The sequence below is a fragment of the Fistularia commersonii genome, chromosome 10 (genome assembly GCF_037954325.1).
Source record: "Fistularia commersonii isolate RoL2024-O1a breed Wild chromosome 10, RoL_Fcom_v1.0, whole genome shotgun sequence".
Taxonomy (NCBI): domain Eukaryota; kingdom Metazoa; phylum Chordata; class Actinopteri; order Syngnathiformes; family Fistulariidae; genus Fistularia; species Fistularia commersonii.
Genome location: NC_141293.1, coordinates 17,022,151 through 17,036,980, shown reverse-complemented (window position 1 = coordinate 17,036,980; position 14,830 = coordinate 17,022,151). Strand labels below are relative to the sequence as shown.

At 37.6% G+C, this 14,830-nt stretch overlaps 1 protein-coding gene, 1 long non-coding RNA gene and 1 other non-coding gene across 3 annotated transcripts; 2 read left to right on the top strand and 1 right to left on the bottom strand.

Annotated features, from left to right (window-relative positions):
- Positions 1-1,071: 1,071 nt before the first annotated feature.
- On the bottom strand, positions 1,072-3,772 carry LOC147230636 (uncharacterized). Its single transcript, XR_015106756.1, has 2 exons — positions 3,619-3,772; positions 1,072-2,720 (listed from the first exon to the last, which is right to left on the bottom strand). It is a non-coding gene; the product is annotated as an uncharacterized LOC147230636 (long non-coding RNA).
- Positions 3,773-4,534: 762 nt separating this feature from the next.
- Positions 4,535-4,606, top strand: trnat-cgu (transfer RNA threonine (anticodon CGU)). Its single transcript has one exon. It is a non-coding gene; the product is annotated as a tRNA-Thr (tRNA).
- tsen54 (TSEN54 tRNA splicing endonuclease subunit) lies at positions 4,557-14,421 on the top strand. The gene is made up of 12 exons (XM_086154480.1): positions 4,557-4,885; positions 7,267-7,425; positions 7,614-7,677; positions 8,247-8,330; positions 8,421-8,519; positions 8,591-8,643; positions 9,062-9,169; positions 10,254-10,662; positions 10,751-10,886; positions 12,145-12,205; positions 12,831-12,944; positions 13,793-14,421. The coding sequence occupies exons 1-12, from the start codon at positions 4,836-4,838 to the stop codon at positions 13,941-13,943; spliced, it is 1,488 nt and encodes a 495-aa protein (XP_086010606.1). The 5' UTR covers positions 4,557-4,835; the 3' UTR covers positions 13,944-14,421.
- Positions 14,422-14,830: the final 409 nt, after the last annotated feature.

The window sequence follows — 14,830 nt, the reverse complement described above, 5'->3', positions numbered from 1 at the left end:
AAAGTGTTACCACGTGAGATTCACAATATCCGGTCAGTATTTTTCAAAATAAAAGTAAATGGAAATGCAAAAATAATGGACCGCCCCTTTAAATTACCTTTGAACATTTCAAAAGATAGGACTGTTACATTAAATGTATTAGTTGACATAGCTACAACTTAAAACACAATGATCGAGAGCCACAAATTTCGCATAATAAAATCCCTTTATTTTAACCCCGAAATATCAACTTCCGTCATGTGTGGACTAAATTCAAAAACTTAACATAACAAGGCTATGTCAAGGCACAGCTCTATTTGTGTTCAAAGATCCCGCCTTCTAACAGCTTTAGCCAATCAGTGTGCGTGTTTGTGGAAATTACAGCAGTGATTGGTGGGTTCGGCGAGCTAATTTTATTAACTGAATTGCGCATGACTAGTTTTACTTAAACGCATCGTTGTGACTCGATTGTCTCGAGAAAGGTAATTAAATACTTCTAAGGCAGCTAATAAGAATATTTAATACGAGTAAGAAAACAAAGGTGAAAATGATGTTTTATTTTATTTAATGTTTTTAAAATTATGTTTTTAAAACACGAATTGAAAAAAAAGCACTGAGAATTTTTATTTAGTTTTTAAATTTCCATCAAAGTTATTTTCATTGGTTTGGATTCGAGACAGTTTACATCAGACTTCTTCAATAAAAACTGTAAGAGCAAAATAATAAATTATCATCACAGTTAATTTAGGTTTGCATTTTGAAAAAATATTGATATGTCCATAGGAAGTATTGCTTTCACTATTCCCACTAACTGTTCCTTGTCATATCCTGTCATGGCAACTGGACTCGATTTCTTTTCTCAAAGACCGAGAACCTCCATAGACATCTTTAACAGTTATGGTCTCGGATGGTGTGGATTAAAAATGTAATGAATAATCTGTTGTCATTACCTTTAAATATATATATATATGTATATATATGTATATATATATATATATACATATGCTAAATTATAACATAGTTATTTACTTATGATTAGATGTCTTCTTGTCTGTAGCTTAAAACACAAAATAATATGAAAATAGACAGCTCTGCATGAAAACCATTTATTCCCAACCTCCCCTTCATGATGGCTTGGTAATGGTTTGCCAGACAATATACACACGTGAAGATTAAACTGACAGTAAATTTCAAAATGTTAAACAAATAAACTAATTAAGACCATATTAATAACATAAAAAAACAAACAACTGTCTATGGGACAACATACATGATAGTAAAGCCTTTTTGTCATATCAACACACACAGGGAACATTTCTTCCATAAAAAAAAAAGATGTGTGTTTAAATGTCTTTGCTTTTACTTACAAACAATAAAATAAAAAAAAACAATAGTTCAAAATAATTCCCAAGATGTGAAATTCCTCCCTACCCCTGACAGTGTGCAAATAATTAAAGTAGACTAGTTGACAGGTCATAAAGGATTTATAAGTGTATTACAAATAAACAGACAGAGACACCCCTGGACCATGACCTGACCCTTTGTCTCCCTTTGAAATGTGAACCTGTTTGATTCAGCCAGACAGGTGTTCATCTTGACTCACCATTTCAGTTTAAACCAAATTCAAATTTCAGGATTTTCACCACTGTATTACTGTAAGTGATTTAGCATCAAGAAATTCCCCAAAACCAGACATTAAATGTTGTAAAATCAACAAGCCCCTTCAAAATCTGAGCAGCTATTTATGAGAGGACAAAAATAGATACATTAGTGTTTGGCATCTTGATGTGTCAAAAACTGTGCATTTCCATTAGGACTATATATTTTTTATTTTTTGAAAAAAAGAAAAAAAATGACATCACAACATGTAATTCATTAAATTCAAAATTATTTTTCAAAAATAAGCTACATATATCCTGGGACAGATATTCTTTTCTTCAGTGGAGATTAATGTCTCATTATCTGAGGCATTTATGAAAAAAGTTTCAGTAAGGACATGTGCAGTTGAATATTTTTCCAAGATAGAAATAATTAATTTGTGTTACAAAAATGTTTTATGATTTTGCGAAATTAATCAGCAGTACTACATCATCAAGCAATAAAGGCCATGTTCATGGTAAGAGCCATATTTAAGAACTGAGTAGTCACTGCTGACTTCAGAAACTCATCATATTTGGATGCAAACATCTAATCTCTTCATCAGAGGATTTTTCTGAACAGTGATGTCTCAACAAAAAATAGTGTTAAGATGATGTTTTTATGAGCAAAAACAAAGATCTTCATTGAGCTCTGTTGCTCACCAGAGCTCCTTGCCTTGTTTTGGACATACTGACAGATTTCAGGATGAACGGTCAGCGTGACCGACTCATCGAATGCAGGCTGGAAGAAATCCTCAGACAAAATATGCAGCACATATGCGGAATGGTCAGTGTTTTCTCCACAATATGTATGTCATGAGCAGGATTAGACCTGCTGAAAGCCCTGCGATCACCACCTGGTGGATTGATAAGACGTTCTCCAGTGTATGGATCCTCTCCTCCATAGCGCTGGTGTGGAAGTAGTCATAGATACCAGCTGTGATGCTCCACAGTGCCCACACTGCATCTACTACAAGTGGCATAGTTGAGCAGACAGGGAAGGCAGTGCTGTGCTCTTAGTCAGGCAGGATCTGTAGTTGGTATGAGAGAGGAGCATTCAGAGAACGGGGTTAAATGGAGAAGATTGATTCGCTGTGGCGAACCCTGAAGGGAAAAGCCAAAAGGAGAAGAAGTTCTTGTTAATATAAATGTAGCGTAAATGGGTATATACAAACGTGTTTTCTTGAAATGAATCAAATCAAAACCCCATTATCACAATTTGTGATGCAGGCACATATTCCTAAAAGAGTTGTAGTTGCTTTAGATATATTATGGTAACCACATATATTATTTCATTAAGCCTTAAATCTTTAGTTTTCGTTATCAGCGATCACTACCCTTTTTTAAACCAGCTCCACCTACGGATAAAAACAGTCAAGAAGATAATGGTGCTGATTAAGAAAACTGCATTCTTTTATTTATGACAGTGGGCCAACTGATTAATGCGGTGATCTGGATGAAGTCTACATCTGGAAAAACATCATGATATTGTACAATGCAAACAAATGTCCATTACATACAGTGTGAAGTTGAGACTTCCAAACAATGAAACGTATTCTACAGTCTGGAAGTTTTTAATTAAAATTAATTTTGGATATTAAATTGGTTAGTATCACAAATCAACATCAAATCATTATTTCCTTATAATTACTTCAAGGTGTGTTTCAGAAATAAATGTACAACTATCAGAGCTCAAACATCATCCATAGTCGTGCATTTTTCAATCAGCAAATCTCTTCTGCAAATGTTTGGAATGCAATTCAGCATGTCTTCCACGCCCCAATTAAATGCTAGGTTTAAATAAGAAGATAAAAACTCAATCTGCAAAGAGCAGTGAGCTAAAACCACAGCTGGCTGAAACTCTTGAGTCATAATGTTCCTTGCCAGAAAAAGTGACCCCTTACAGAAATACAATCCCTGTTTACAAGCTAGCATTAGCTTAAGACAGGCTAATGACATTTCAACCAGGCTAGCAGCAATTCTGACGATACGCCCGACTTACCGCATTCGCTACCCACACTTGCAAAACTTTCCAAGCCGTCCCACCGACGGATGGGAGGAACATGAAATAATCACATTTTTTTGTCATTTATCCCGAAGCTACCATGTTTGACATAAAGGTTGCCATTAAGTATGTGGTGAGCTACCTCACATCCGGTGCCCTCATCGAGTGTGGCTATTGTGCTACCACAAGCTCCATCCTTATATTATGTTAGAAACAAAATCACCGCCTCATGATAAAAGCTTCACGCCAGGCAGGATAATATTCAAGACATTTTTTTTTTATTTCAACTCTTATCGAAAAACGGTTCAGTAGAAAAAATGTAGAGAAAATATAGTGATTTCTAAACAGTTTCCAGGAGTATTATAGTCGCTAGACTTTGATTCCATCGTTTACTGTCAAATATAGTCAAGTTGAGTCAGCGTTTATTGTCAATTTCTTTCACATGCACTGGACATTCAAAGGAGTTTAAATTACGTATCTTAAATTACGTTTCGTAGAAAGAGACGGAGCAGACATCAAATGCAAGACAACATATAGAACACATAGATAACACAGGGCAACGTATAGTAATGAGAAGAATTGTGTTTTGACCTAACATGTAGCAATTGTAACATAAAGGTTAATTAATAACATTAATGCCTGGTAATTTATACAACTGTAACCAGAAATAAGACTAAAAAAGAGAAATTATTGTGTTGAAGTAATAAGCTAGTCTTGTAGCATTATTGACCGTTAACTAAGAGACCGGCGACAACATTAAGCTAGTTGGTGTGAGAGAAGAGATTTGAAGAAGGACCACTGAGGCGGACTGATTTTGTCGTTATTTACAAATGTAACCGAATATATCATCATAACAAACACAAATGACATTGAATATGTTTGAATAAACACATAATCTCCACGCCTATCGTCAGGCGCGGTGGCCAAGTGGTAAGGCGTCGGTCTCGTAAACCGAAGATCGCGGGTTCGAACCCCGTCCGTGCCTTACGGAATTGCGGATGCCGATTCCCTTTAAATTTGCACGACGTATTTTATAATTGTCTGCTTTTTATCAAATTTTACGAACTGTATTAGACAGAAAAATAAACGTATTAACCGTACAACGTCTATCGTTTGAAACTATTTTTTTCCGTCCAACATTTAGTGACATTTCGGACCAAGGAGTCCAACTCAATAGGCGATAGGACCCTGAGCACAAGAGGCTGCCAGTCATCATGGCGGACCAGAAGAAACCAGAAGGAAAGTTCTACAGTGAATTTTTAAGGTATGTTGTCGAACATTCAAGTATATTTCGCTGCTAATAGGAAGACGGGGAATTTATAGGTCGCCATTGATGCTTATAAGTTGTTTAGTACTTATTATTTGCTTTATCAAGTGTTGTCCGGCTGCCCTGCGGGGTTTAATCCTCCCAACCTACCTGCTCTGTTGGGAGAGAGGAGTGAGAGGGGACGTCGGAGGTCTCATAAAATCCACTTTCTCTGAATTATTTTAGTTCATTATAGCAAGAATCTGGGATAAGAATTTCATGAAAAAAAGCACAATATTCTTTCACTAAAAAAAAAAAAAAAACACTAACACATTTTACTTAATGCGGTTTCTGGATCATTTGGATCTTCCAGTGGCATATTTTCTGGCCTTTCTATGACAAGCTAGTCCAGAGCCAAGTCCAGCCTATGTGGTGTCAGAAGTTTACTAAAACTTGAGATTTTAGCATTTGAACTTCATATTTACCAGAATGAAAGGAAAGGTGTACAAGATAGTGGTGAGACCAGCGATGCTGTATGGACTAGAAACAGTGACAATGACAAAAAGACAGGAGTCAAAGCTGGAGGTCGCAGAGATGAAGATGTTGGGGTCCTCTTTGGGAGTGACCAGGATGGATAGGATCAGGAATGAGTCCATCAGAGAAACAGCACATGTTAGATGTTTTGCAGAGAAGGTCAGAGGTGATTCTGTCATGTGCAGAAGAGGGATAGTCAATATATTGGTAGGAAGATGATGGAATTGGAGCTGCCAGGCAGGAGGTCTAGAGGAAGACCAAGGACTGGGGTTAGATGGAGAGGGTTGATTCACTGCGGCGACCTCTGAGGGAAGAAGCCAAAAGGTGAAGAAGAAGAATTTGAACTTCATATTTAAGATTTTAAAACTTCGAAATGTTTTATTTTTGTGAATCTAAACCATAGGTGTCAAACTCTGGCCTGCGGGCCAAATTTTCTGCTGGTCTTTTGGCACGAAAATCACAACTGGGCCCATAAAAGCCCTCTCCTCTATGTACAGTAGTCATAGTGACTTTATGCTAATACTGGCACCGTGCTACTTAGGCAGAAAACAGGAATTTGCATGTGTGCAATATTAAGTTATATTTTGTATAGTATTAAGCTATGCTTGTTCCATATTTAGTTTTTAAGCAAAACTTGTTTGGGTCCATATGAAAAGGTTTATTGTTCTATCTTCAGGAAGATTTTTTTCCATAAATAACATTGTTGACCCGCTACTTTGTCCCAGTTTTGAATTTTAGCCCACTGTGTATTTGAGTTTGACACCTCTGATCTAAACCTTTATATTCTTGCATGAGGTTTGTGGTTTTTCATCTGCCGGGATGCATATATGTGAAGAAAAAAAGCAAATTGTAATCTGTTTGCTTGTACTTTAACAAATAGAAACAAAAGGGTTTATAGATTGTAGTTTTTGAAGAATATGTGGTCAATCTTGCTCTTGGCTTGAATCAAAATATTCTAAAGATCAAAAAACAAAACAAAACAATGTAATGAAAGACATTAGATTGTTGTACTTGACCTCTTTACCCTCGCTGCCCTTCTAACAAGGAGTGCAGAATCTGTTTTGAGAGACCTTGAGAGAAGAGTTGTTGTTGCATCATGATGGTAGTGATGCTTGGCATATTCCTCTTCTCAAGAATGCTCATGTTGGTGGGTCTGTCCTCCTGTTTTCTCCTCGGGATCTTCCACAGAGCTCTTTGGTGGAATAATTCCAAATGCTTTTAGATGTTTGATGTCTGATTCTGCCTCATACAGGAGGGTTGGTAGAATCCCAGCTTTGTAGACCAAAAGCTTCGTTTGAGCCCGCAGGTCACGGTCGGCAGAGTCTTGTTCTGAGTTTAGCATAGGCCCCACTGGCACTACTCAATCGATGGTTTACCTCAGAGCTTTGGAGGAGAGAAGACTTCCAAGGTATGGGAAATGGTCCACATATTCCAGAGTGGTGGTGTCCACTTTAATAATGGGCTTGTATGGTGACTGGTTGGTTCAGAACCTGGGTCTTCTTTATGTTCAAGGTCAGACCCAGGCCTCTGTATGCCTTAACAAAGGCATTTAGAATGCTCTGGAGGTCTTCTGACAATGGCATTGTCATCAGTGTCCTGCAGTTCCATGATGGTGATATGTCTGACTTTACCCCTGGCTTTGAGGCTGTTAAAGTTGAAGAGCCAGCTATCAGTACTGTGAGGGATTGGGATCCCCCGTGGCAGATCTTGCAATGAGATGGAGTATGGCTGCAAAGAACAGGGTGGGTGCAATGATGCAACCCTGTTTGAAACCTGTTTCTAGACTAATCATCTCAGATTCCGAGCCACTGTTGCTGAGCACTTTTCAGCATTTTTAAGTAGTGTTCTGCTTCTTGTTTTTCCAGCCCATCAGAGTTGTTTGCCGCCCGGTGCAGGGGTCACAAGATCCCAGTGCGAGGACAGAAGGACTTCTTCCCAGATGATTCAGATGAGCAACAACAACGTCTAAAAGAGAGTTTAGATGAGCACTGGAGCCTCATATCAGAAGAGAGGGTGGAAAGGCTGTAAGTGCATACTCTTAAATCAATCACATCTTTCAACACGGCCTGTATAGACATTTTTTTTTTTTAAATTATATCCGTTGTCATAAGAATTTGACTTGCACATTAAATAGAAAAATTCCTCTGACCCTGGAATTTTATTGTATTCTTTGTTTTTATAACATTCATGAGTAGTATTTATGTGATTGCAGAGGAAACCTTGTCAAGGCCACATGGATCCCAAGTGACCAGGTTGTTGAGCTTCAATCCCCAGCTGTGAGTCCTGCAGACTAGTCACTCAGTTTATAATTCTCCATCATTTAAACTTTACTAATACTTGATTTTGACATCAAAATATCTATCCATTACTTTCTATCATTATTATGTCATTTTATAGAAAATGTAATATAACAGTTTTTTAGTTCAGCATTTAATCCTTCTACATTTTTCATTTTATAATTTTCAATGTATGTTTCTTGAGCTAATCCAGCATCATACTATTTAATAGTTAAACTGAAAGTCAGTTTAACATCAGACAGGCATCAAATCACAATCATCTAATGTTGGATTTGAACCAAAAAATGTGTCAATTTTACAACCAATTAAATTTCACACCGTGGAGATATTTGAATGATTGATATTGGCTGGTAAAACAACTCAGTTTCAACATAGACTAGCAGTGTTGTAAGTGTATATGGTAGCATTTGATGTCTTGATACGGAGCATCATATCCAGCATCCAACAGAATTTCATTGTCAAAATAGCCTTGGCGTGCAGCTTGGTGCCTGCTGGGAATGATGATGTTAGAAACTGATGAGAAATTTTTCGAATGATATTTCAAACAGGGCAAGTTCTGGCAGACAATGGGGTTTTCTGCTAATGGGAAGCAATACCTCCTCCCTGAAGAGGCTCTTTACCTGATGGAATGCGTGAGTGTCTCAGACAGTTTGGACAGTTTGGACATGATAGCAATTTAATGTGCAACAAATTTCCTAATTACATGATTTTTTTTTTAAAAGGGAACGGTGCAGGTTTTCTTCCACAACCTACCGTTGTCCATCCAGGATGGATACGAGAAATTTCTGTCCTCAAGCACCGTGAGCCTCCAGCAGTATCAGGTATGATGAGATTATTAGTCCGGAGAAGGGCACTCCTGACAGCATCTTATTCCACTTCTTTCTTATATAAGGTATATGGACATTTGAAGAGGCTTGGATATGTGGTGCACAGATTTGACCCCAGGTATTTGTTATGACTTGAAATCATTTATCTGTAAAAGTCAAGAAATTATTTCAACTTTTGATGTAAATGTCAGGTTTTAAGTTTATTCTTGTGTATGTTTTTTTCCCATATCATTTATGTGTTCCTGTTTTTACTATTCTTACTATATATCCATAATTTGCATTCAATTTAATTCATACATTAACTCTGTACTCGCACTTTTCTTTGTGACTGGGAATTTTATTTGTGGTTGATCAAATGTTTGACAAAACCTCTGTCACATTTCAGAAACTCTGAATTACCTTCATCCCTTCAACTTGTCTCAGCTAAATGCTGAGTATGCTGAATTGTAATCGCTACAATAATACAGATGAAAAAGAGTCTTGTTGAACAAATGTAAGTGATTCTCTAAAGACTATTTATGTGTGTTGTTTACCAGTTTGAAGTCATCCTCATATGCCAGACAGCTCAATCTGCCTGAGTCATATGACCGAAAAGGGGGAAATCTGAAGAGGAAGCGCTCTGCTAGTCCTAAACCAACATGTAGGTCAGTACTGGCTCTTTCCAAAAAAAAAAAAAACAGGTGTCTGTGTTGTTATTTATATTGAGTTCTTTTAAATTTTGAGATCTTTTAAATAGATGTTTTTGCTAAAGGCCACCTGATCATGGTAATCAACCAGAGCCCTTGTGGCCCCTGGGGATGCTTTTAACCTCAGTAAAAACTTGTTCATTTCTGCCAGAAACGTTTCTAAACGTGACAACTTTAATTTGCAGTGACTGGGTCTGAATTTTTTTTTATATGCTGAGTTACTGAGACTCAGACTGTTCAAAAGGCCAAACAGGTTTGAGAAGCCAAACCACTGTTGCGTAACCCCCGTTTCAAATGTTCAAATTTTGCCCAATTGAGCAGCTATTTGGCTAAAGTTTTATTCTGCAAAACACTCCTTTTTCCCAGAATGGCTTCAGAAGTTTTCTAGTTGGATTACCAACTCAGTGTTCTCTTTTGTGAATCCAGTAATTGACTACGAATTGCTTTTGTTGTTGTCTCATTAACATTACTGCAACCTCAGCCGCGAGTGCTCCTAAGTTCATTATTTGAGCCTGAGTTTGTATGAAATTAAGGTCTGCAAGTATATTGTGCTGCTGATCCAAGCACTGTTGTTGCACAGCCCTTCGACTTTCCTTTTCTTCTTCTTCTACAGTTTTATTTATGATTACTCTTTTAGTGTTTCCATGCTATCAGACTCAGATGATCTGAATAACCATCTATGAATGAACTTCTTGTGTCTTAAAAGAGGCAGAAAAGAGAAAAAAACAAGAAAGGTTTTTGGGTAAATCCAAGAAAACAAAGCTGCTCTTCAAATAGTGCAGCAGATGTTGCAAAGCAGCATAAACAGTGGGAACAGGTGCCCCCATGTGTATTAACCTGTTTTTATGTATTTTCAAACTGCAAGCAAAATGCCCTAAATAGAAATGTTGCATGTATGGAACAAGGGTCAAATACTTTGACAAGGTGGTAAAGTTGTTGCGACAATACATGTCAAATGAATTATTTGAGATTTATGTAAAAGAAAAAATTGTTTGCTCAAAAATCCAGTTATTTTTCTGAGAAAACCATCACTTATTTGCAGCTTGAACGAAGCAGAGGAAACATCCCTTGCTGAGAAGACAGAGGATGTCTCAGAATCAGCACCGGCATTTCAAGATTTTGTCGGGGAAAGCAAGGAAGCTAAATGTCAGGGTCGGAACTGGTGGATGATTGATGGTCAGATGGACCATCAGGCACCTCATTTGACTGTCTCTGGGTCCCGCCGCTGGGACGACTTCATCCTGTTCCCTGATCTTGGCTCCAAGAATCTTCCCTCTTGTGGCCTGGCCTCTCCCGACCCGTCTTTACTGCCTGGTGGTCTGAAAGTGGGTGTCTGTGACATTTCCCACTGGAAGCAGAGGATCAACCTGCAAAAGGGTAATATGTCACAAAAGGAGAAGCAGAGGGAGAAGAACATGCACAGGCAGAGGGACGTCAGAAGAGAAACAGAGGTTTGTAGACACTTCAACATAAAAAGTCGAGTTCTTATGGACATTTGGAACTACTCTCACACATTATGGTGGATCACATTCCTTTCAGATTCGGCAATGCAAAAACTGGGCAGAGTATCGGGGGCTGGTGCTGAAACGGCACGGACAGCATTCTAGGCGTCCATATCACCTGTGGAACAAGGAAGTCACTCCGTTACATGACTCAACAAAACCCTGCCCATCTAGTAAGATGTCAAAGTTAATATAGTCTGTTACCTCCACTTTCATGGTCATCTGAAATTTTGAAAGAAAATGAGCCCGGTAAAGTGGATTTTTTTGGAACAGGTCTAGCTCAAGTGACATTTTGGGGTTTCAACCTCTTGAAAGCCCACAATTTTTTTTTTTTTTTTGAAATTCTGAAAATAAATTAGTATTTGGTCAATGGGATCAGGAAATAGTTGTAAATGTAGATGTAAAGATTTAACAAAAGGGTGGCATTGGAGTCAACAAGGGATATGTGTAACTTTTTTTAACACAGCACAAAATTAGCCAAAATTTTTTAAGTTAATTGTATGTATATCTCAGACCATGACTCCCCTAGATCTCATATAAATGAATAATCTCTTTCTCTCTCTCACTCTGTCAAAAAAATACAAGTGTTGTGCAGCAAATATTAGTTTTAAATGTACCACCAAGAAAAACAGCACTGAATTTTATTAAACAGGTTTATTATCTATTTGTCTATGAAAAAAATGGTCAATCATATTCAGTAAAAATTGTATTTGATCCTGAGCAACCTGCTAGTGTTACCCCAGTGTTTGGATTCTGTGCATCAGTCCACGTTAGCTCAGAATCAAGGCACCCGTCCACTGGCCTGAGGAACATTTCAGTCTTCTATAAAATCCTGCAAGATAGGAGATAGGCCCTTTTACTTTATCTCTTTGCTGATCCTGCAGCAGTATCAAACACCATTAAGTTCTGAGGATCACCTAAAATATGTAGAGTTTAAAAAGAGAAAATAATGCTTGTGTAACATAACATGACGGAAGGAATGTGCCTGTGAGGGTTTTCAGTCATCCAGGTCAGGTGATTCATTGTTGTCATCTCATTGTGGCAACTGGAATTGTGTAAAACAGAAGAAATCTGTTAGTTCACCTTGGTTGAGGCTTGAGCGGTTGTTGTTAGACCCTGGTTTGGGTTTTTGATCACCCTGAGTGGTTTGCAGAGAGCAGACGGATCTGGCATGTTTGTATTGATTTGTCTAGCTTAGTGATAGGTTATTCTTCTTTTTTTCCCATTTTAAGCAGTTCCTTGCTGATTTGGAGCTCAAGGACTCTGTGCATTTTTAATCTGATTCTTGTCTGTTCACTTGCACTTAAAACCTTATCACTGGGTTATTTTTTTTATCTCACTGGTAAAATTGAGTTTTCCATAATCTTAAAGTCAAACATGAACTGATCTTTCAAATGTCTTTATATTAAAACCATTTTTCATGTATTTCAGGTGAGCTGCAGGAAAAAATTAGCATAATCAAATCCACCCATCTCCTGGAGAGCGCGGACAGGTATCACTTCCAGTTTGTTTCCTATTTAATGATTTGACATGACTGGTTGTTAACAGACTTTTCAGCAGTGCTTTCTATCAAGCATTAAATATACTACATTTAATGTTGACTCTGCACATTTATGTGATAATACCATGACAACGATGATACATATATAGAATATCAGCTAAATGTCTCTTAGCATTTCATGACAGTTTCAAAGGTACTTCTTTTGAAACTTGAAACTTCTACTTCAGTACTTCTTCATCTTACTTGCATTCTAATAAGTAAAAAAGCAGTGTTCTATTCTCAAACTAGGTTAATATCTCTCGTACTTTTTAAGCTGAACATTAAGTGCACTGACCGTTAACATTCAGTGAAACATTTCTATCACATTGCTGCCATGAATAAAACTATTGATGGTAATAAATGGGAGCCGTTGAACAAAAGTTAAACAAAAAGCAGTTGATTGAACTGATTGGAAATTTGACTCTGCAGTCACTTCTGGTGACATTGTATAAAATTACCCGTCATTTCGACTTTGAAAAGACTGGGGAACAAAAGGACAGTTAGCCATTTTTTGATCTATTAAAATCAGGCACCACACACACACAAAGAAAAAACGTCACTTTGCTTGCCGGTTCAGGTTACAAGCCTCAGACGAGTGGAAGATTTGCTTCATTGTTTACCAACCAGATACGGTGGCTGAGTTTAAGAAGACCAGCCCGGGGAAGCCTCACTGTCACATGTGTGTTTGCAGGTAAGCAGAGCTCAGTCACTTTAGAGCCTGTGTACTCAAGATCGACTTACAGGAAGCAACTGATAGTCAACAGATGATGGCTTTGTTTGAAATGAATGGGACTATTGTGTTGTCAGTCTTTTCATGCTGCCTGTCAGATACAGCAATTAACTAACCCGTGGTACATTTTTGATTAAAGACTGAGCTGAAAATATACTTATAGCCAACAAGAACCAAAAGGCCACTGTATGTTGATTTGAAAACTGGAGTTTTCTTTTTGAGACAAACAGATAAATAAGAAATGTGACATACTTTGCAAAAATGTGCTTCAGAGAATGTAGTAATTGTAAATTAGCTTCAGTTAAAGTGTGTACTGCTCTTCTGCACTAACAGCTGTATTTAGTTATTTTCAATCAAACAACAGGGGTTAATAGCCAAGTTCAATCTCTGGCCACTTTCATACTGTTGGATATTGAGGTTTATTCTATAGGGATCATGTCTGTGAATTCTTGTCAAAATCTTCTTATCGTAGCAACCGAACTTGATTTTCTTCCTCTGAAGATCTTTCACCTCTCATCCGAGAGGCTTCTTCAGTTCTGAACTGAAGAAGATTTTGACAAGAATTGACCGTGACGTGGATGACTGAGAGCCTCCACAGATATATGTCTGTAAACGTTTAGCCTGTTGTCATTTCACAAACATTTATGTATGACCCTTGGATATTTTAACACAGTGTGAAAATATTATTGTGAATCATTTTGTTTTGTTTTTTGGTGATTTTTTTTTTTTTTTAATACTGTTGCTCCTTTTTATTTGTATATTGCTTTTATTATGCTTTTTTATTCGTATATCCTTCCCTGTTATTTCAGTTTTGACGGCCCGGTGCCGGACTTGCAAGTCATCAAGATGCTGGCCTTTCAGAGTGGAAATATCCCAGTGGTGTTTGCAGTGGTTGACCATGGAGACATCTCTTTTTATAGCTTTAAAGATTTCCAGCTTCCCACTGACGTCTTCCCCTAATTGCTTGATGCTCTCCAGTCTGCACTGCAACTTATGAACCAATGTAACCTTAACATGCACAGACCAGTCAGCGGTAAGGAGGGTGACTTTTACAGTTTTGCAATTTTGAACTCGGTGGCTTGAATGCAATCATAAGGGTCAACTCTAAACGTTTTCACCAGTTCTGCGAGGTGTTGCTCATAAACTTATTTTCTGGAGATAAATTTTATTTTCTCATTTACACCATTTTATTAAGGCCTAATTTGGGAAAACACATTGTCAAACATTTTCGTATTAATGAAAAAATCAGTTAAATTCATGTGAATGTGGCTTTAATTTTGGCTAAAAGGCTATTTATTGAAAGGTGCAATGATATCATAGCGAATGATAACAATGATTCAAGATCACTGTGGAATCCACAAAACTTTCAGTCCTTGATTTGTGTAATTGGTGCTTCATACTTTCATTTATCAACAATAAATGTTGAATGTTTTCTATATACCAGTGTGCATTAATATGTGCTTCTACATAAAATAATGTGCATACAATGCAGCCTCAAGGGGCCATAAGTCAGTGTCCTTTTAAGATTGTCCCAAGCCAGGATAAATGCAGAGGTTTCCGCCAAGGATGGCATCAGGCATGAAACTCATGCCAGAACCCAATATGCAAATCAAACCTATGACTTCCATACCGGATCATTGAGGCCCGGGTTAACAACGATAACCTACTGTGGGTCGAGGAAGGACAGGACACATGTACAGTGGGGTAATGTGATATTCTGGAATTTTATTTTCGCATTCTGTCTCTCATAGTTGAAGTGTACCTATGAGGAAAATCACAGGCCTTTATCATCTTTTTAAGTGGGGGAATTTGCACAATATGTGGCTGACTAAATACTTTTTTGCCCC

What these genes read in the sequence shown, in the direction of transcription:
- tsen54 (XM_086154480.1), top strand. Translation starts at nt 4,836, where the DNA reads ATGGCGGACCAGAAGAAACCAGAAGGAAAGTTCTACAGTGAATTTTTA. An exon ending in ACGTCAGAAGAGAAACAGAG is followed by an intron (nt 10,663 to 10,750) that starts GTTTGTAGACAC and finishes CATTCCTTTCAG; the next exon opens with ATTCGGCAATGCAAAAACTG. An exon ending in AACAAAACCCTGCCCATCTA is followed by an intron (nt 10,887 to 12,144) that starts GTAAGATGTCAA and finishes CATGTATTTCAG; the next exon opens with GTGAGCTGCAGGAAAAAATT.